The sequence below is a fragment of the Osmerus eperlanus genome, chromosome 5, assembly GCF_963692335.1.
Source record: "Osmerus eperlanus chromosome 5, fOsmEpe2.1, whole genome shotgun sequence".
NCBI lineage: Eukaryota > Metazoa > Chordata > Actinopteri > Osmeriformes > Osmeridae > Osmerus > Osmerus eperlanus.
Window position 1 is genome coordinate 19,190,769 of NC_085022.1, and position 16,149 is coordinate 19,206,917.

At 41.5% G+C, this 16,149-nt stretch overlaps 3 protein-coding genes across 4 annotated transcripts; all 3 read left to right on the forward strand.

The window, feature by feature from the left end:
- The first annotated feature begins 220 nt into the window (after positions 1-220).
- Positions 221-1,937, forward strand: akip1 (A kinase (PRKA) interacting protein 1). The gene is given in 7 exon segments (XM_062460720.1): positions 221-236; positions 483-624; positions 857-937; positions 1,023-1,103; positions 1,106-1,132; positions 1,260-1,321; positions 1,323-1,937. Coding segments are annotated over 6 exon segments (462 nt in total). The 5' UTR covers positions 221-236; positions 483-486; the 3' UTR covers positions 1,396-1,937.
- A 516-nt stretch (positions 1,938-2,453) lies between these two features.
- znf143b (zinc finger protein 143b) lies at positions 2,454-9,915 on the forward strand. Of its 2 annotated transcripts, none has more exons than XM_062462364.1 (16): positions 2,454-2,712; positions 3,536-3,651; positions 3,903-3,995; positions 4,225-4,320; positions 4,477-4,557; positions 4,784-4,977; positions 5,122-5,187; positions 5,276-5,392; positions 5,659-5,734; positions 6,060-6,185; positions 6,369-6,548; positions 6,690-6,917; positions 7,138-7,274; positions 7,796-7,948; positions 8,179-8,328; positions 9,586-9,915. In XM_062462364.1, the coding sequence occupies exons 2-16, from the start codon at positions 3,546-3,548 to the stop codon at positions 9,667-9,669; spliced, it is 1,887 nt and encodes a 628-aa protein (XP_062318348.1). In that variant the 5' UTR covers positions 2,454-2,712; positions 3,536-3,545; the 3' UTR covers positions 9,670-9,915. The 2 variants fall into 2 exon arrangements, with proteins under 2 accessions (XP_062318348.1, XP_062318349.1); XM_062462365.1 differs by having other exon boundaries at positions 4,237-4,320.
- Positions 9,916-10,433: 518 nt separating this feature from the next.
- On the forward strand, positions 10,434-15,965 carry wee1 (WEE1 G2 checkpoint kinase). Its single transcript, XM_062462366.1, has 10 exons — positions 10,434-11,260; positions 11,753-11,976; positions 12,088-12,154; positions 12,284-12,456; positions 12,602-12,870; positions 13,116-13,214; positions 13,378-13,463; positions 13,589-13,759; positions 13,852-13,997; positions 14,756-15,965. The coding sequence occupies exons 1-10, from the start codon at positions 10,781-10,783 to the stop codon at positions 14,910-14,912; spliced, it is 1,872 nt and encodes a 623-aa protein (XP_062318350.1). The 5' UTR covers positions 10,434-10,780; the 3' UTR covers positions 14,913-15,965.
- Positions 15,966-16,149: the final 184 nt, after the last annotated feature.

Genomic DNA, 16,149 nt, shown 5'->3' on the forward strand with positions numbered 1-16,149 from the left:
TGGAAATGGGACCTTTCAATTGTTTGGGTTCTCCAGCACCCATCTTAATTTTTTTTATTGAATTTCCCTGTGCTGGCGACGGTCACATTCAAATTTAGGAAGGCGGTGTTTAACAGACCGGAAATTGTATTTCATTAAGCACCGCAGTGGAGTTGAACTAAACACCGTGCTTTTTAAAAGGCGCTCAATATATTCTTTGTAGTCTTTGGTTGTAAATTGATAAATTGATCACGCGTGTGGGTATTTAGTGTTAACTTGTGCGATAATTTGCTGTATGTTAGCCTATATGTTTTTAAGCTGTTTTTTATTTTTACTTGGGCTACATGATAAATTCGACCTGTTGATTGTTGTCAGTGTTTACTGCAGATTGTGATGTCAGCATTGTGTCGTATTAAGATTTTAAGTTTTATGTTGGTACAGCTCTGTAAAATCTAGCTTTTATTTGGAGCTCGAGTGTAGGCTATTAGAGATTTGATTCGCAGTGAAATGGCGAGTCAAGCGAGTTTGGAGTCTTCCTTACGCCGCTGCGCCAGACTCGGCCTGGATGTACTCGAGCGAGCCTCAAGACGGAGTGTAGACTGGACTTCAAATCCGTATGAGACCCCAACCCAAGAACCGGACGAAGTAGGCCTACGTTCGATTTTCTTACAAATTCATCAGCATATATATCAGGGTAATAAATATTTGTGCCAGTTACAGAAAATGTAGGCTATAGATGTTGATGAATCTGATCCAAACGTCATTTTACAAAAGTGACATTTTTCAACCCTCTTAAGCAACTGGCCCCACGTGGACGTAATGTGTTATCACCCTCATTTTATTATTGATATGTTTGACCATGATTGTATGGCTTCAGGGAGATTCAACCCACACGACCCTGGACGATGCATTGGAATCCATAGCAGAATTCATGACACAGACTACAAACCAATGCAAGGTCAGTCGTATACCTTTCTCCAAGTACAGTAGGCTTATACTGAATTCAACATGTAGTAAATGCCAAATCTGTGTGGAATTGTCAGAAGTTTTACTTGGACCCTACCCATAACGCCACTGAAAATGAGAGGGCTCATGTGTGTAGATACCACTCACACCAAAGACCGCTGGCACTGCACTTGGGACCAGAAAACACGTAAGAAAGTTACTTTTAAGTGTGTATTACTTAGTTATAAAATATCCCATTCTACTGTTGGTTGACAACATTTCATGGCACATACAACAGGTGGGATTTACTTCTTAAAGCGCTTTGTGTTCAGTAGACCCAGTTGGGACCAGAGGTCTTCCACATTGAGGTGTCTCCAGGGACATACAGCATAACACCAGACGATGGATGCCCATGAACATATCCGACAAGTCCACATTAATGCTGGACAGAGCATCAACCTCACCTTTTAACCACAGACATGTAACTCTTGACCCTCCACTCCAGTTACATGCTTGACCAAACTAAATGTTTACATCTGAAACTTCCCTTAACAGGAACTTTTCTCCATATTACTTATGTTGCTCTGTATCCAACAAGGATTTGTGTTAAATTATTGGCAGCTTTTCTTGATACTATTGATAAAATCCTGGTTATACTTCAGTGTTAAATTATATAGAATGAATGTCACGTCTGCAAAGAATCAGCGGCTTTTGTTTCTGATTGGCTGGTAGGTGACATTTAACTCTAGCCTATATTTCGAGACAGCTATCAACTCGCCTTATAATGTACCTCCCTATGCCAGCGTCCCGTCCATATAGCGGGACAAATATTGGTGTGGTGTTGGATGAGAGCGTGTGAACCGTTTGAAATGCGTGAGTCTCACGTCGAATGCCTAAGACCTAAGAGCCCTGGTTTATGTAAGATCAATATTCAATGTTTTTTTCTATACTGTATCAGTATCTGCTTGTACAAGATTACAGAGAATTACAAATTAAACTACATTGCAAAAATACATGCATTCTGTATTTAGATGAGTCAGATCACATGGTTTGATCGATCACATGTCTCTCAGAGAAATAAACTATTAATAATCACCAAAAGGTGATCTAAACATTGCTCTGCAGATTTCCATATTCTTGATTATTCTATCCTTCATTTTGCACGACGATATTTTAACTGTATGCTTGATTTCACGATTCTGCAATCCAAAGGCCAGTGACGAATCAATGAAAGCGGGTCTACTCTAGGCAGATCTCTAGTTCACTGCATTGCCCACATATCCCCATTTTTTCCCACACGACCTTGTTTTCAACATGGATGCCGAACAATTTCCCTGACCGCGTTGTTTACATGATAGAATTACAGTGAGCCCGGTCTCAAAAGCACATCATGAAAAAACGATAACAAGTGTGCATAACTAATTTAATGTATACCATTACCGTTTTAATAGTGCCCACTGAGTGTGTACAATTAAACCAGTTTAAAGTAAAACACTTCAAATAATACGATAGCCAACGCGGAATGGCGTCTGTAAGGGGCCCATGAAGATGAACTACGGAAGAAGAACTTGCTTACGTTATGATTGAGCTATCTCTACACCAATTGGAGGACAATAATTGTGGAGTGACAATGTGTACATCCAATCAAAAATTAGGTGTAGTGATGGTGGGTCTGGACTTTTCAAAGTGCATTGTTGTCATACACGTTACCGGGTTGAAGGCATCGCAGAACGTTTCCTGCACTGATGCATGGTGGTCGAACGAAGGGATTGTTGGAAAATTTCTGAGGTTCGTATATACATTTTTACCCAGTGTGCATTATTCCTTCAGCCATCTCTGAAAGGAACTACAACAGAGATTCTAGGCGAAGGATGGGAAAGAATTACATTATAATAAAGTTGAATTCTATACTAAACATCATTCTTATGGATTCAATAATTAGCTAATGGATTCCGTGCACTTGTCGTTACCGTCCCACTGCATTCTCAGCAAAATATGATACTGAATTAACCATTTAGTTTGTTAGTTTGTACAAACGGGGTTGCTACATAGTGAAGGATGTGCAATATCAATATTAGGGGGCCTAGCCTGTAGAATTTTCTAGAACATTTTATTTCGTGTAGTATTGTAGGCTAACCCCCGACTGTAACCTGTCAAGTTAGCAAGCTAGTAAAGCCTATCTTTGGTGTTGGATAGGGTTAGCCTGGACTGCTACCGAGCTAGATTACTTACTTACGTTCTTAAATTCTTCAATCTTACCCCTTTCCCCATTCTTACCCACTTAACAGATGTTGCAAGTCACTTCCGAACTGTAGCACGTAGCTAGCTACCTTATGACGTTTTCTCAGAACTTTATGAAAACGATTTCTGCCTGCTAAAATATGAGACATCTAATAAAATAGTTAAAATAAGCACGTGCCTGTGGTCAGAGCAGAAAATTATGTTCAGAACGTAATTCTGTTGCAATGTCTTATTCATTTAAATAGCTGTAAAATGAAATGCTATAATGTTAACGAAAACGTTTCCTTATGTATTCTTGTAATTAATACAACTGTGAAGTTGGGACCACATAAGCTCTAATGTAACGACACCAGTGTATGTGTACTTTCAGCAAATAGATCATGCTCTTGGCTCAGATTAGCCGTGACTCTCAGGGGATGGCAGAGTTTCAAGACGCAGATGGCCAGCCAGTTACCCTCTGTTTGGCGGAAGCAGTCACTGTGGCAGGTGAGACTCAAAGTTTTTATCCAACACAGTAAAGTTCCAAAGGTCAGACTAACTGTAAGAGAGGTGGTTCCTGAGTGAATCCTTTGAGTCCAAAAGGCTGCAGGTTGAAACATACTGCGTAAACTAGTTTTAATCCCAGTCCTGTCTATGCTTCTCATCCAAATCACAATCCTAAAATGTCTATCCACTTTGCTTGTTGAGGTTTGCTTTGTAGTCATATAATCATAACCATTGTTTGCCATCCTACATAGACGGTGATCACATGGACAGTATGGACACGGTGAGCCTACAGGCTGTCACACTAGCTGATGGCTCCACTGCCTACATACAACATGACACCAAAGGTAAGCAGTTAGCTAATATAAGATCATGTGCATAATTGATACAAACCAGAAAGATTACCTCAAATTATGTAAATAAAGAGGGAAAAGGGCTTGTAAAGGTAACCGACCACAGCATCATCAGTTCCAAAATAAAGTTTGTAATGAATGGTGGTCAGTGTTCTGACTGCCGTCATAACAGGTATTCTGTGACACAGGACAGGTTCAATGTCAGTCTAATTGAAATTTGTAGCTTCCTTTTCAGATGGCCAGATCATGGATGGCCAGGTCATCCAGCTGGAAGATGGCTCTGCTGCTTACGTTCAGCATGTATCTATGCCTAAAGCAGGTACTAAGCGTGAAAAAAAACAGTCGGCCTATCAAGAGCCTGCCTGAGTAGTTTGCATTACCCCCAGAGGAACTACTCAAAGCTGAACAAAAACGTATCGATTTTATGTGCCTTATTTACGTTAACATTGTTGTTTTGGATATTTTTGTGGTGTAGGAGTTGACAGTTTACAGCTGGAAGATGGACAGGCCGTCCAGCTGGAAGATGGTACAACAGCCTACATCCATGCACCCAAAGGTACACTTTAACCCTTGATACACACAGTTTGAAGTATCAGTAGTTGTCATGTTTTTGAATGAAACAAATGTAAAATGCTTTATTCCCAAATAATCAACCAGCTCAGACACATGAGAATTATGTTAACACAGATATTATGGTCAAGTCAAATTTTCAATTTAATCAAAACTAACCTCTGTATATTAAGTTAAAAGCCCCCCCAAAATGACCATATTCATCTCCATAGAGACCTATGACCAGAGTGGTCTTCAGGCCGTGCAGCTGGAGGATGGGAGCACAGCATACATCCAGCACACATTGCACATGCCCCAGTCCAACACCATCCTGGCCATCCAGGCTGACGGCACCATCTCTGACTTGCAGGCTGATGCCTGCATCGACCCAGAGACCATCAGCGTGTTGGAGCAGTACACTACCAAGGTAATGACTTGTGACAGGTTTCTAATAAAGTTGCTTTGTTCCTGGGGTGGATGTCCATAGAGTTGAATAAAAAGGTAATGCTAGGAATGTTAGTGTGGTATAACCATGGTTTGTTGGTCAACACCATTTTGTTTGTTCCCTTAGGTAGAGAATGTAGAAACTGCATTGGGACAGTATGGCAGAGAGGCAGATAATGGAGTCCACATGCAGGTACTAGAAATACAATACCCATGACACGTATCTGTCATTCCTTGTTTTAGGTTCAGGCAGTATGGTCTAACTTTATGTTACCCGTTAGATTGTGCTTCAGGGTCATGAGGGCAGGTCAGGAAGGGTCTCACACGTTGGGGAGAAGGCATTCCGCTGTGACCACGATGGCTGTGGAAAGCTATACACTACTGCCCACCATCTTAAGGTAAGACTGTGGGTGCGTGTATTGTTTAGATGCCAGATGACGTTGTGTCCTTGGGCAAGGCACTTCACCCTACTTGCCTCGGGGGAATGGCCCTGTACTTACTGTAAGTCGCTCTGGATAAGAGCGTCTGCTAAATGACTAAATGTAAATGTTTAATTACTCTCTTCTTTAATGCTACTTAGCCAGACCTGGTGTCTTTGTTTCGTTAGACCAATAGGTCTGTTTCACTGTTGTTGCCAAACAGTGTTTGTTTGGGTTTCCTACAGGTTCATGAGCGATCCCACACTGGAGATAAACCGTACATCTGTGAATACCTCGGCTGTGGGAAGAAGTTTGCCACAGGTAGCAAGCTACTGTGAGGGCTTTCACTCTATTCTATAGCGAGTCAAATGGCTGAGCGGTGAGGGAGTCGGGCTAGTAATCTGAAGGTTGCCAGTTCGATTCCCGGTCATGCCAACTGACATTGTGTCCTTGGGCAAGGCACTTCACCCTACTTGCCTCGGGGGAATGTCCCTGTACTTACTGTAAGTCGCTCTGGATAAGAGCGTCTGCTAAATGACTAAATGTAAATGTATTCTTGGGTCATACAGCCTCGCTGCTTTTTATTTTGTGGACATGTATGATGGAACTTGACTGACTGTCGTTCTTTTTTGGTGTCTTTTACCAGGGTATGGCTTAAAGAGTCACTCTCGCACACACACTGGGGAAAAGCCTTATCGGTGTCAGGAACTGAACTGCCGCAAGTCTTTCAAAACTTCAGGAGACCTCCAAAAGCACACTCGGACACACACAGGTATAACATGCCTATTGTACAATAATAGAAATGATACACTTCACACTATTGTAGACCACATGAACTCCGGTACTAACACAGAGCTTTGGGTTTTTTTGGGGGATCATATGTTCATAATTCAATTGTTATAATTGGCAAAAGTGTAGTAGTAAACATTTTGGTATATCTTGGTCTTGTCTGCAGGGGAGAAGCCATTCAAATGTCCAGTGGAGGGCTGCGGACGCTCGTTCACCACCTCAAACATTCGCAAAGTCCACATCCGTACACACACTGGAGAGCGTCCCTACTACTGCTCTGAGCCCAGCTGTGGACGCTCGTTTGCCAGCGCCACCAACTACAAGAACCATATGAGAATTCACACGGGTACACATTGCTTATTGATAACTCCCTGAGAACATCCAGATGTTTCCATAGAAATGTTGCCTGTTACTTTTACATTTTAAAATGGAGCCCTCTCCCAAAATTGTAACAACTTCAAATGTTCATTCACATCTCTATCTTCAGGAGAGAAACCCTATGTATGTACTGTGCCTGGATGTGAGAAGCGTTTTACAGAGTACTCCAGCCTGTATAAGCACCATGTAGTGCACACGCCATGCAAGCCCTATAACTGTAACCACTGTGGGAAGACCTACAAGCAAATCTCCACTCTGGCCATGCACAAGCGCACAGCGCACAATGACACAGAGCCCATTGAAGAGGAGCAGGAGGCCTACTTTGAACCACCTGCAGGTGTGTGTGTGTCTCCATTTGTGTAATATGAACTCACTTTTCAAAGTTGAAAGAATGTGTCTTGACAAAAGTTCCTCATACAGGTTAAGCAATATGTAGACAATGCTATATGAACAGATATGTAGACTTAACCATTTAAATGGATTATGTCGCTCTGTTGAGCTAACATACTTATCACTCTGATGTGCACTGTATTTCTAATGTCCCTGTCTGACTCCAGATGCCCTGGATGATCCTAACGTGACCTACACCACTATAGTGGAAGGGGACGATTCGGGGTCGGAGCAAGTGACCGCCGACCCCACGGACATCATGACACAGCAGCACGTCCTAGTCTCGCAAGATGGAACGCAACAGGTCAGAGACTAGGTTGGAGTTTGGGGGAAATGTTTGCAAGTGGTGTGGCCCGTCTAAATTGTTGATACCGGATCTACTTCAGGAAAGGTCAGGTTGAATATAATTTACAACACATATTTACATTTACATTTAGTCATTTAGCAGACGCTCTTATCCAGAGCGACTTACAGTAAGTACAGGGACATTCCCCTGAGGCAAGTAGGGTGAAGTGCCTTGCCCAAGGATACAACATCAGTTGGCATGACCGGGAATCGAACTGGCAACCTTCGGATTACTAGCCCGATTCCCTCACCGCTCAGCCACCTGACTCCTGACATATAGGCCAACACCTAGTCACTGATCTCTTGTTAATATATTTTTGATTCATGAGGTTTTAATGCAGCCATTTAGGAAGAGGAACATTTGTATTTGACTCACCAGAGAGCATAATGAGGATATGATGCTTCTACAATGCAATTTTTTCTCAAAAGGAACTGACGTTGCCTTAGAAAAATGTTGCTGATTCATGCCTCCTTCCACAGGTCAGTATCTCAGAAGCTGATCTTCAAGCCATGGGTGGCACAATCACCATGGTCACGCAAGAGGGCACCACCATCACCATTCCAGCCCATGAGCTGACATCACAAGGGGCTCACTCTGTCACCATGGTGACAACAGATGGTTCAGATGGACAGGTATCTAAGTCTAAGTCTTTTCCATTAGCTAGCTGTTTTGACATTGTTTCCAACTGCAAGGTAGGTACGTTGTGGTTTTCACACAGCCTATTATAGAATATCTACTTTGAAGCTGTGACATAAAAAAATCAAATTTCAAGTGAAACCCAACCATGGCTGCACTATACACTAATAGCTATTGCAGTGTATTTTAGGTTAGCCATTTAGTTTATATGTATATGTGTCTACAGCAGGTGGCGATAATGACACCTGACATGGCCTCATTTCAAACGATGGATGAGGCAGTCTATGGGCAGGAACAGGAACATCAGGTGATCTCATCCAGCCCTCACCCTGTCACCCTATTGGCTACCTCCAATGGCACTCATATTGCCGTTCAGGTATGATATAAACATTGCAAACTATGTATTCGGTTTGATAAATGTAGGCAAGAATTAACTGTTACAGATGTAACGGGTAATATGATTGTAATGGTTGTCGAGTAATGATTATTGAGGATACATCTATTGTATCTCCTGTTTTATGAACCTTTGTGACAAGAACTAGTCTTTCTAATACACATTTTAAAACAACAAACATTTAGCTATGCAGGCCTTCATTTCCATCCTGTGTTATTATAATGTAATGTATAGCTTTTTTCCTAAGCTTTTTTTGTTGAAGAAAAATACAGATACAGAAACTCTATACAGAAACTCGATACAGATACTCAATTAATATTCCGGTTCACTATACACAAGTCACAGTAGTTTAATCTTAGACCATTGTAGTGATGCCAAGATCTTTCTGGATGAGCTATTAGTCTAAGCTATTTGCTGTAGGATAATCCAGTCCCAGCTCCCACTCTGCTTGGCTGTCTGCTCCAACGCACAGGTGATACTAGGCTTGGCCAGGTTTCTTGTTTACCTAATTGTGACACCACCCAGAGGCTAAAAGTCACAGGATATAAAGGGTTTACATGTGACCCCTTTGTTGTGTTGCCTTAAAGTCTCACAGTGGTGTGCTATATTTTGGAGTGCTTTACAGTACCAGATCCAGAGCCAATGCATTCATCTAAATATTATCTACAAAGCACAGAGGGAAGTCTGTGGATCTTTACTCATTAGGTCTCGGTAAATGCTGTCCCAGTATTTGTTTTGATGATCTCACATGATTAATGTATTGGGTAAACATTGACATTTATTCATTTAGCAGACGCTTTTATCCAAAGCGATTGAAATTGACCTACAAAGAACCAACCAAATAAGGATAGTAAACCATGATATGATGTAATAGTTCTTGTAAACACCATTTATTTATTCTGTGTGAGAAATCTTAATTTCCCTAAGTAATCCTTTTACATTGATTAATGACCCATCAAAACTACAAGCTTCTGAATAACATGTCGTCTAACCCTGTAAGGGTGTATGGAACGGCTCAAGTGAACAACTTATTGACGTCATTGTTAAACAATTGGCAGCTTCTCTCTTCTCCCTCTGTCATGGTAATGAAAATGCAGAAACCCACTAATGTTGATTGTGGTCAAACAAAACTGGTGCCGATTACGACTGAAGATATGGTTAAAATCAGGTTTCGTTTCAGGGTCGTGAAGTTTTAACAATGTTGTATTAATGACTTAACTGTAATTATTCCCCCTCTAGCTCAGTGACCAGCCCTCATTGGAAGAAGCCATCCGCATTGCATCAAGAATACAGCAAGGGGAGTCGCCAGGTCTGGAAGATTGACACCAAGCCCAACCAGAATGGACTTTAAACCTATTAGCAAAAAGAGAACATGAAATCACGTCTTCCTCTATTTTCTAAGTCCGACTCATGTGAAGTGATCTTTTATGTGTATATAAGTTTTGATAACTGGAACCTCCCGTTTGCATATCACATTGTCCAGACATGCTGAAGGGAGAAGTATTTCTAATATTTTATAGTGCACACTGCACTTGGCAATTGTGTTTCTAAATAAATAAATAACAGATGGTGACTGCTCATTTGGTTTGATAAAGCACAAACTGTCATTTTACTTTGTCAACAAGTAAAAACAAAGTTAACAACTTCTAACGCAAATGAAGTAGCCTACACAAAAATTCGGATCACTTGACCATAATCTTAACGTTTTGATTAGTCTTGATCACGAGATTTCCAGTATACAGCTAATTACGAAAATCCATGTGGAAAGCGTCCGAGGTGCTGGGCAAGTGTACGCTCGCAACATGGGGGAAGTTTGGATAGATAGTAGCAGCGTAGAAAATAAATATGCTTTTTACTCTGGAAACACTTGATAAATAGCTAATAATAAATATTAACCAAATATGTTCTCAGTATCATCCATTCCAAACAAAAGACCAGCCTTCAATAACGTGCTTATTTTAATTTGACTAGATGAAAGGTTTCATTCGCGCCAAATTGACGTTTTGGGTTGGTGACGTAACCCTTGTAGAACGCCCTCTGTTTCAAACCCTCATGGTGCACTCTTATTGGCCATGAGCTGGATCACTTGACCAACGGTCGCGGGAAGACCTCCACACCTTTGATAGGAGGAGTGAGTTCTTTTCAAACTATTTTGTAAACATATAGTTAGAGCTAGAGTTATGAAGCTAAATCTCCAAACGATTATATAATACGTAAGCGACTGACCTACTTTTCAGTTCTAATACTGCCGTTGGATTGCATTCAGTGAGTATTTGAAGTGTTACATTTGGGTGTGTGATCTGGAACGTCAAGAATTGCCGTGCAGCCATTTTCCCCCCCAATAATTGACTTTTACTTATCAAGTTGCTGCTGGCTAAAGCTAGCTTACAAGCGAGTCGCTAGCTAGCTTGCGTTGAATTTACAATTAGCCATAATGAGCTACAGTTGCCGTCGACATGGAACTCCATCTCCAAATGTTCGACCTATTCGTCAAAAGTTACAGTTTGAGGCAACGAGTGACGGAGAGGACGACCCCGGCGTAGAAGATGGAAATAACAGCACTGGAGCAGAGTCGGGCTTTACAGAACTTGACTCGCCAATGCATCAGCGGCGTGAATCCACCTCAAAACTTGTCGACGACAGCAGCCCTTTGAATCGGACTAGAGAAGAGGATGATGTGGAACTTTGGGACGAAGAAGGATTTGATTCCCCGTCACATCTACGTTCCCCAAGTCTCTCAATTTTAATGAAAGGCTCCCCGTCTCCACGGAAAAATTCTCGCCTCTATGGTAGTTCTCCAGACCGGCCGTTTAATCAGGACGATAGCTCTTCACCTATCCCAGACTGTCCCGACACACCCCCGCACAAAACTTTTAGAAAACTTCGCCTTTTTGATACGCCACACACACCAAAGGTTTGTTTCTCACTTTATTAAGTTTGCTGTGTGCGCCAGATGGATTATTTTGGATTCTGAATTTGTTCACATCGTGATAATTTGAGGTTATATCCAGACATGTGGGGCGGTTAACGTTAAACAAGATGTGGTGACCTGTTGGCACTTTCATGCATTAGAAATAGTTGAAATAAAGTTTTCAATTAGCCTACATTAAAAAAATTGTCTCGGTTTGATCGTTAGAATTACAAATTTGGGGCCAAACTTTAATGTCTGGACATGTCTTTGGCTAGTTGACGTTTACATGGTTGTCACGTGTCCTTATATCCTAGAGAACGTTTGTAAATTCAAGGCCTTGAAATATTTTGAAAATAGACGTAAATAAGACACGGGTCATTGAAAGTCCATATATACACACACACATTTATAACGCATTTAAAGGAACTTGGTGTCAAAGCGTATAATTTTTCCTTAATTTCTAAATGCTAACCATATAAATAATTTCCGTTGCAGAGCTTGCTATCTAGAGCCAGAGACTGCAGCTCAGGATCCTCAAACAGGAGGGTAGCCCTGTTTAAGAATGCAGACGCCACAGGAAAATCCGGTTTGGACGGCAGCGGTAGTAGTAAGAGATGTCGGACCCCCATGGTCAACTTCAACCCCTTTACCCCGGATTCCCTCGATATCCAATCTGCCACCCTGCAAAAGAAGAACAGGAAGAGGGCACACTGGAATGAGTATGTTCAGCTCTAGTGTTCGTCACAAGTGGGCATTGTGCATAGTGCATCGTGAATCTCATTGCTACCGTCTGGTGGGTAAAATGTGTACTGTCTTTTCTTTTTTAATAGCTCCTGTGGTGAGGACATGGAAGCAAGTGATACTGAAATTGAGGAAGAAATCTTACGCCCTCCTAAGGTATATTCTTTATTCATTCCTCAAACCCAATACTCAGAAGGCTGAGATTGTATTTTCTTCTCACAAAGAGTAATGTGAAATAGTCTGTGGTGTGTAAGCTTTCTAACAGCTTTTTCTCTCTTTCTTCAGAGAATTACAATGATGGAGAGCAACATGATGTCCAGGTATGCCTCAGAGTTCCACGAGCTGGAGAAGATAGGCAGCGGGGAGTTTGGCGCTGTCTTCAAGTGTATCAAAAGGCTGGACGGTTGCATCTATGCCATTAAGCGGTCAAAGAAGCCTCTAGCTGGATCTGTAGATGAGTAAGTGAATATTTTTTTATTGTCAGTTTGAAAAGCAGGAACACTCCTGGAATGGATGCGAATGTGTGTCAAGTCAGGAAAGTAAAACAACTGAAGCTTGTTAAATGGTATTTACGGATTATCCTAACGTCCCTCTCCATCACAGGCAGAACGCTCTCCGCGAGGTGTATGCTCACGCCGTGTTAGGCCAGCACCCCCACGTGGTGCGTTACTACTCGGCATGGGCAGAGGACGACCACATGCTCATCCAGAATGAGTACTGCAACGGCGGCACTCTGTCGGACGTCATTGCAGAGAACGACAGGCGGCTGTGCTTCCTGACAGAGCTGGAGCTGAAGGGCCTGCTGCTGCAGGTGACGCGCGGCCTGAAGTACATCCACTCCACCCTGCTGGTGCACATGGACATCAAACCCAGTGAGTACTCCAGGGAGTAAAACAGACGTGCTTGAACAATCTGAGTAACCGATGTGCTAGTACTAAGCATGTTTTTCATCTGGATGTTATGGAAGCCCAATGGCCGGTTCCTGTGTTTTTCAGAGCTGACTTTTTTTTCTGTTGTCAGAAATTGTTCCATATAACACACCAATAAGAAAGAAATTATCCAATTACCACCTCCGTGTGATAATTCGAGTTTGCTTTTTTTACTCTTTCTCTCTCAGGTAACATCTTCATCTCACGCAAGACCATTGCCAGTGTTGATGAGTGTGAAGAAGACGATAATGGGGATGGATTGACCACCAGTGTTGTGTATAAAATAGGTAAGGTCACGCAGAGTTACTTTTATTGCAGTTAATTATAGCATTTGCTATTCATTCTTAGTAGCTTTTTAATCTTTGTGCCCAGCCTTGCTATTTAACTCTATGACTGAGTGCATTTAATATTCAGTCAATAATATTTTTTATTCTAATCACTATTGCTCAGGTGACCTTGGTCATGTGACGAGGGTGAACAATCCTCAAGTGGAAGAAGGTGACAGCAGGTTCTTGGCAAATGAGGTCCTTCAAGAGGTAAGTTTCCTCTCACTCTAAAAAGATTAAACTGTTGTTGACAGCTAAGAAGTATGCCAGTCACAAGTTTTGTATCTTATCGCTTTATAATACAGTTGTATTTTTATTTTATTTTTTTGCAATAGGACTACAGTAACTTGATGAAGGCAGACATATTTGCCCTAGCCCTGACTGTGATCAGTGCCTCAGGGGTGGAGCCTCTACCCACCAATGGGGACAAATGGCATGAGATCCGCAAGGGGAAACTGCCTCCCATCCTACAATCACTGTCTAAGGACTTCCTGGATCTGCTCAAAGTAAGAATCTATTTTGAAACTGTGCCACAAGAGTTCATAAGACTTGGGGGTCCATGGTCAAGGTGCTAACCCATCCTCTTCTCCTGCTGCAGCTGATGATCCACCCTGACCCTGGGAGAAGGCCGTCTGCCTCAGATCTCATCAAACACCCGGTGCTTTTGACCGCAGCCAGGATGAGCGCTGACCAACTGCGTGTAGAACTCAATGCTGAGAAGTTCAAGAATGCCCTGCTTCAGAAGTAAGTCTATGTTGTAGAGTACAGTTCCAGTACCCAAAGTGGTGCGGCAAAGCGAGGTGCCCCCCCCCCCCCCCCCCACACTAAGCTGGTGTTGGCGTGAATGCCTTATTACTGTGCATTTCTTGATTTCATCCTGGTAACTTAACTGCAACCATGTTTTTTTTCGTTTTTTTATTACTATAACGGCAGCTTTAGTTTCAAAGTCTGTATAGCTTGCTAGGTTACTGCTGTAAATGTTTGACAACTTTTTCTGTGGACTTTGCACTCGCCTTTTTCTTTCAACATTTAAAATGCAACTGCACACATTACAATACAGCTTAAAACCTACCTTTTTACCGAAGCATTTAAGTAATTTTATCTCAGAAGGGTTGTACTACTTTTATTAGTTATATTATTGTTTTTATAATTTGCTATTTTAATTATTACTTTTATCACTTGTTTTATTATAGGGGAATGTCCCTGTACTTACTGTAAGTCGCTCTGGATAAGAGCGTCTGTTAAATGACTAAATGTTTATTGATTTTATGTAAAGCACCTTGAGCTACAATTCTTGTATGAAATGTGCTATAGAAATAAAGTCTTACTTACTTACAATTGTAGGGGCAGTGTTCAAGAACCTTAAAAAGAATAGATCAAGTTCTACAGGTTTAGGAACTTGGTCTTGCAAATGCTATTGTCTGCTCTTCATATAAATTGTGTCACCTTTGGGAGTTTGCTCATTCCCAAATCTAACAATGTTTCTTTGCTCTCTTCCCCAGGGAGCTGAAGAAGGCCCAGATGGCCAAAGCTGTTGCTGAGGAGAAGTTTCTATCCACAGACAGGGTTCTGACACGGTCAACAGTCCAACACAATCCCAGACCCTCCAGACTTATTGGCAAGAAGATGAACCGGTCGGTCAGTTTGACCATTTATTGAGAATGACTCAATAAAGATAATTCATGCCCTCCTAAGTAGGGTGCTGGTCCATCCTAGGGTTCTGGATCATGGACTTTGAAAATATCCAATGGTATCCCTGGTGTATATTTTTAGATATAAGGAACACCAATTTCTCCTTAAGATTGAGAAATCTTTCCCATTGTCACGGAGAACATCCTTTGTCAGACCTGCAGTGGGCTATGAGTCGATGCTCCAGACTTGGTCAAAGTTGTCAAGTATGAATGACCTCTTCAACTTGACCAAGTTCCAATTGTAATGGACATGTCTCAAGACAAGTCTAGCGATTCCCGACAGAGCTACTCTAACTTTCAGTCCTAAAGTCACATAGACTTAAGGCCATGGTTCTCTAGTCTTTCTGCACTTTTTCTGTTAAGCCTAAACTTGCTCTTCAAAAAAGTGGACCACAGCAAAAGCCCTTTCCTTGGTTTGAGGAAGCCCTTTCCATGGCTGCTTCTGTCATATGCCTGGTGCCACAAGCTGGAGCCACTTTGGAGGAAATAATTGTGGAGTCTTGTATAGAAAAACAAAGAGAACCTGCTGCTATTCATGTTTGTCTGTTCAATAGAGGTTGGTGGATTTGTTCATTTCCAACCGCTGTGAGTTGAAATCCTTGGCTCTTAAGACAATGTTTCCTTTTGGAATCCTAATATGCATTTGTATATTTTGTTATCTTCTAAACTGATATCTATTTGAAATGGTGAATAGATCATGTAAACAATTCTCACATCTGGTCTCATGAAATGATAAAGCATTTGTTGGCAACGCTTCAACTAGTGAAATATAGTTCAGGTGTGGTTCAATGCGAGGCGCTGACCCAGTCTGGCATTAAACAATCATTGTTCTGTTCTATGGAGTCTTTTTGTGAATAGATGATGCATTCTTTCAAAACAGTTGCAGTGGGCCTGTCTAGTTCAATTTTGCACTGGAAAAATAATGCCCCTTTCTTAGCTCCTAAATATTTTCTAGCTCATGAATTGCCATACCAAATGTTTTGTTATTGTCAGTTATTTTAATAAATTACTGTAAAATTCATCTGTAGTGTCTTTTTTTCATTTTCAATCTCATAATATGGGATTTGGTTATTCCAGGTAAACTAGTTTGCCTTTAGAGGGCATGGTTAAATGTTTTATTGCTTACACGTTAAACAATCACATCGGTATTCACATACCACACTGAATGGTTATCACTTGGGATAACACTTGTATAATACTAAAGT